Consider the following 6,180-nt stretch of genomic DNA (forward strand, 5'->3'; position numbering starts at 1 on the left):
TCACTATTTACATACACAAAATAACTACATTTTGGCACTTACTAGAGCCTCTAACTTGTTATAACTTCCTTCTGCCACTTTTTGTAATCGGTTACCAGTAGAGCATAACTGGATATAGCTTCCTCCAAATCTATTTTCTGCTTCAGTGATCACCATCAACGGTGTGCTCTCATTATCCTCTTTCCTTGCAAACTTTACTTCATCTTCTTGCGAATCATTCTTGTTGGCATTACAGTCACGAGCAAAATATCAAAGATTTCGACAATTAAAGCATTAGAAGTTGCCCCTATAATATTTCCTTCTTCCTCTATAATTGTCACATTTGTAATTGTTTAATCCATCATCTTTGTTGTGGTTGCATTCACTCTTTTGAAATATTGAATTGTAGGAATTTTGGGAGTCCCTTCCTTCATTGTTTTGATAGTTTCCTCTACCTCTACTTATGGACCACTTTTCTTTGCCTTTTGGTCTTTTCCAACGGAATGGTCCTGCAAAAAATTCACAACCTTTGCTTTGTCAACATTGCTCTCCTCTATTCTTTGCTCATGACCCTCAAGAGAGCTTTATATTCCTCTTTACTCTTATTTAAATATCCTTGAATTCTTCAATTGCAACCATTACATTATTGAATCTCAACGTTAACGATCTCAAGATTTCACCAATCACATACTGCTGAGTGATTGTCTCTCCACAAGCTTTCACTTTATTCACCAATCTTGTAATTCTTGTAGTAAATTCACTAATTATTTCATTCTCTTCCTTCTGAATTAATTTCAGCAGCCTCTTGTGAGTTTGTAACCTCATCACATTTGCCTTATCATTTCATGCATAACTTTTCTCTAAAATATTCAAGCTTACTTAGAGGATATGTGGTGACCAACCTTGTCAAAGTTATCAACATCAATACATTAACGAATGAGATAAAAAGCTTTGAAACCTTTTGTCTTCTCTTCCTTGTGCGCATTTCTTTGTGCAGTCGTTGCACCTTCTACAAGTGTATTAACATTGTTATTGATCACTTTAAGAACATCTTGATAATCAAACAACACATTCATTTGTTTGCATCGATAACTGGGAGATTGGCATAAATACGTTCATTGGAGATAGAAAATATTTTCGCACGCTAAGTGTTTGATCAACGAAACAGACTTTTGATGTCAAATGTTGGGGGCGAAACTCTAATCACAAGATAAAATGATGAACAAGATAATAATGAAGAGAGTGAGGAAATTAGAGAGAATCAGGGTGAAAATGGTGGTTATTAACAATCTAACATAGAGAATATATACAACAATACACAAGAATGTAGTTAAGCAACTAATTGAAAATATAAATTGTAACGGCTAGTAATCGACTAATCGGTTATGTTCATCATATAACCGGTTACATAAAGTTTATGTTTGCATCAGTTTAGATTTTATTTACTGCTGGAAATGGTGGTAACCGGTAACCGGTTATAACAACTTGAGTTAGCAAATTTCATCAAGGCTCTTCGTCCTTCAATGTTTCGGAACTTGGTTGCCGTTAACATTAACATTCTTACATTGTAGGGGGTTTTACACATGTACCCATTAGATAGAGAAAGCTACATTACTCTAGTCTCAGGTATAATAAGAGATTGTATTACAATTTCATTGAAAACGATATTGGATCACAACTTCATTCTACCCAAAAATAAGTGTAATTCATAAGTCAGACATAAAACAGAGAGGTATAACAATCAAGCCAGGAGATTGCTTACCTGAATAACCAAAAAGTGGGATTAAATTACTAAAGTTACAACATGAATACTAAAATGTGTTTCCTTCATGCATTGACTGGGGATAAGGTAAAATGTAAATTTTACCATGATCGCTGCAAATACTGCTAAGAAATAGTTTTCAAATAACTCTCCAAGTGTCAACTAATTCAAAAATGTATGCTTCGTAAGAACAATAAAATCAGCGCGAGAATAAAATTTTAGAACTAATATTCATTTCCTTGATATTTCATTGCTACGTCAAAAACGAGCCGATACAAAATATACATCAAGTAAACCCTAATTTAATATAAAATAATCTAATCAGAGCTGGTGAACTTGGTGACGGATTTGGTTCCTTCAGAAACAGCGTGCTTTGCAAGCTCACCGGGAAGAACAAGACGAACAGCAGTCTGAATCTCCCGGGACGAGATGGTATGTTTCTTGTTGTAGCGAGCGAGTCTAGATGACTCTTGAGCAAGCTTCTCGAAGATGTCGTTGATGAAGCTGTTCATGATCCCCATAGCTTTGCTGGAGATTCCAATGTCGGGATGAACTTGCTTGAGAACCTTGAAGATGTAGATCTTGTAGGTCTCAACGCTCTTCTTGTTTCTTTTCTTCTTCTTGTCGGTGGAGGATGCATCCTTTGGGATCTTTTTCTCCGCCTTGGGTTTCTCAACTGGTGACTTCTCTGCGGGCTTCTTCACTGCTGGTTTCTTCTCTCCCTTGGGTGCCATGGCAGATGAAGCGTTTGACAAAGAAAAAGGGTTTCTGGAAGAAATTTTGAGGACGAGTTAGAGATGATTGCAAGTGATATAAATGATAGAGTGAGAGAATAGTTTATATAAGAGTAAATAGTGGGATATGATTGGCGGGTTTGAGAGCATGCGGATTGATGACATTGACAATTCCTTTTGGAGGGAGAATTTCGAACATTCAATATTGCTTGCGCAATTTTAATTTTATTTTCTAGTGTTGGATTTTTTTTTTTAATTTTGTTCCAGGGTATTTAAAAATAAAATTAATTATTATATAAAATGATTAAAATAATAAATTAATTTTTTAAATTGATTCATCTTAATTAATGAACGAATTTTATCATTTTATTTATGGCATAAAAAAGTGATAGCATAAAAAACTTTTACACTATCATTCAATAAAATATTATTAATTTAACACATCATCAACATAATTTTAAATTTTAAAATATATGTGTGATTTAGTGGAATATAGGTTATTGATTGATTCACAAAATAAAATTTACACTTTCGATTTATTTTTTTTTCATATTTTTAAAGAGAGTTTAATAAATTGTGAATAAATTAATAGATTCTTTTTGATCCCTCATCTAATTCATTTAATTTGTTGTCTCTAATTTTGAGAATTTCTTTGGCCACCTCCCAACCTTCTAGCTCACCTCTGGTGAAAAACCCAGAATACCCCTGACTTCGGAAATGAACTTCCGAAATGCAAGGAAAAGGTGTTTTCGGAGATGCATCTCCGAAAGCGCCTTTTTTTTAAAAAAATTGACTTTTTTCGGAAATGCACTTCCGAAAACAACATTTCGGAAGTTCATTTCCGAAATATTCTACGTTTTTCAGATTAAGCAAAACAGCCCCCTCCCCCAAATCATTTACCCTAAACTTCTTCAAACTTCCTCTCTTCAAAAATTTCTGCAAAAGCAAGTGTGCAAAAGCAAGTGTGCATTCCAAAAGCTTCCCAAACTCAACCTAAGTCATCCTAATCTCTTCAATTGGTAAGTTTTTGAATTTTTTCAATTTTTAGATCTATTAATAAAATCTCTATTAGGGTGTTTAGAAATTGCAAAAACCACATTGGGGTAGGTTGTTACTGATATTTAGGGTGTTTAGAAATTGCAAAAGTAGTTTTGCTTTAGGTTTTTTGGGTCTGCCATTGGAGGTTGTATTGAAGGTCTGCGCAGGGGTGTTTCGGAAGTTCATTTCCGAAAACACCTCCATCCCAGTTTTCAGAAATGAACTTCTGAACTGTACCAGAAGTTCTTTTTTTTTTTGTTTTTTCATTTGTCTCGCATATTAATCGATTTCGATTGTTTACAGGAACATGTCAGGAAACCAACCAGCACGCATCAGACAGGGGAGAGAGTCCCAGACTGCGTCGGCTAGACGCGAGCGGGCGGCGGCGCAGTTGGCGTCGACCCAGGGCCAGGGACGCCGTGTGCGAGTTCCCGTGGACGTGGGAGAGGGTACATCTGCTTCAGGATCTAGGAGTCGGCTGGCTCGGGTATCTTCTTCCCGCCAGCGAGAGGAGGAGGAGGAGGAGGAGGAGGAGGAGGTGCCAGTGCCATACCACGAGCCGGATGGTGTACCGGATGTTGACCCTCCAGCCGGGGAGGAGGATGAGCAGGAGGATGGCTATCCGGGAGGGCCCTTTGACACTTCCGTGCTGATTCACTACCACGATCACGTCGCTCGACGGATCTGGGAGGGAGAGGTATTTTTTTTAATTTAACCGTTTATTTGTCACCATTTTTTATAATCTAACCGTTTATTTGTCGCTTATTTAATATATGTCCGCTTATTTAATATATGTCGCTTATTTGTTTTTTTGTAACAGGAGAGAGAGCCGCTGAAAATGGTCAACCACACCCGCAAGATTTTCGGTCTGTTTAAACCAGCAGCTGTGTGGTTTAACGACCATGTGCGAGGTTCAGGACTCAGCGGGCTCTGCATGACGGGTACACCACGATCAGCACCGGCATGCAGGGGGCATTTGTGGAGCGTTGGCACAAGGAGACGTCCTCTTTCCAGTTGCCGGTTGGGGAGATGACGATCACCTTGCACGACGTGCACTGTCTTCTCCACCTGCCGATTAACGGGCCGCTGTTGACCCACTCCAAGATCCAGAGGGTGGAGGCCATTGAGTGGATGATGCTCTACTTGGGCATGGAGCACGAGGTTGCTCACTTTGAGTGCGCCACGACTTTTGGACCTCATGTCTGGTTCACCACACTGAGCGTTTATTTTGAGCACCATCTAAATGCGGCTGCCGGGGCTGAGGGTGAGGGTGACGAGCTGTTCAGAGAGTATCACCGCGGTTGCGCTCTCCGGTGTTGGTACATGCATGTGGTAGGCGCTGCATGCTTTGTGGACAAGAGTGCCAGGTACGTCGACGTGACCTACCTCCGCTACTTCATGGACCTTAATACCGTTCAACAGTGGAACTGGGGGGCAGCTACTCTGGCATACCTCTACCAGAAGCTGAATGAGGCCTCCAACTGGAGGACCAGGCAGTTGGTCGGATCCTGCACACTACTTACGGTACGTTTTATTTTAACAAATTATCGTATTTATTTATTTATGTTTCGTATTTATTTTTAATACATTATCGTGTTTGTGTTTCAGAGTTGGATCATCTCCTACTTCTCCCGCATCCACGGCTTCCACATCGATCCTGCGTACGTTGACGCCATGCCCAGGGCCGCCAGATACGCTCTCCAGAGGGGGAACTATGCGGTGGGACCATACCGTTTGTACCTGGACCGCACGATGCACGACGACGTCACCTGGAGGTCGTTCGTCGACTACGCTCAAGTTGTCCCCTTTGACGGCATTGCTCTATATTCAGGCTGGTTGGCATGCCGGACGGCATCATGGTCCGGTATCTCCCTGAGCGGTGCATGCGTCAGTTCGGATTTGTGCAGCGGATACCCAGGTCACTCTTTGAGGCTGCTCCCGACACAGTGACCCGAGTGCAGCTCACTGCCATATGGGAGGACTGGCAGCATCATGTGGTACCGCAGGAGTACCGTATCACTCGGGTCACACAGGACTGGCACAGTGAGGAGGGGTATGTCACATGGTTCTACCGGGTGTCCCATCCTCTGATGAGACCCGACGTTCCCGGCGCTCCTAGGCCAGCACATGAGGAGATCCTGGAGAACCAGCAGGCCGAGGATGACCACGCCATTGATCTCCTGCCGATCTGCCAGCGGATAGAGATGTTTGGGCGGAACGCCTTGGATCGGGGTGTCGTTCTTCAGGGCGGTCCAGATGCAGTCGCCGTGATGGAGGCGATCGTCACTGATGCGGGCCGTGCGGCGGGGTACAGGCGGCAGAGGAGGGCTCAGGGTGAGAGGGTTAGGCACACCCAGTAGTGGTCGGTTTTTTTTTCCGGATTGTATATTGCGCACACTATTACTATTTGGTTCGGCTTGTATATATTATTTGGATTTTATTTATCGCATTAGTATTTTCTGTTTATATGTCGCTTATTTTATTTGGCGTTTGCGTTTAATTAAAATGCGAGACTGTTTAAGAAAAAACATTAAAAAAAACACAGTTTCTGCATAATTCGGAAATGAACTTCCGAATTCACCCATGAGGTGTTTTCGAAAGTTCATCTCCGAAGACACCCCCCGTGAGGTGTTTTCGGAGATGAACTTCCGAATTGTGGAAATTTTT

At 41.3% G+C, this 6,180-nt stretch overlaps 1 protein-coding gene across 1 annotated transcript; it reads right to left on the reverse strand.

Annotated features, from left to right (window-relative positions):
• Positions 1–1,950: 1,950 nt before the first annotated feature.
• LOC131614232 (probable histone H2B.3) lies at positions 1,951–2,537 on the reverse strand. The gene has a single exon (XM_058885851.1). The coding sequence runs from the start codon at positions 2,473–2,475 to the stop codon at positions 2,059–2,061; it is 417 nt and encodes a 138-aa protein (XP_058741834.1). The 5' UTR covers positions 2,476–2,537; the 3' UTR covers positions 1,951–2,058.
• Between the last annotated feature and the right edge of the window lie 3,643 nt (positions 2,538–6,180).

Source organism: Vicia villosa, linkage group LG1 (genome assembly GCF_029867415.1).
Source record: "Vicia villosa cultivar HV-30 ecotype Madison, WI linkage group LG1, Vvil1.0, whole genome shotgun sequence".
Taxonomy (NCBI): Eukaryota; Viridiplantae; Streptophyta; class Magnoliopsida; order Fabales; family Fabaceae; genus Vicia; species Vicia villosa.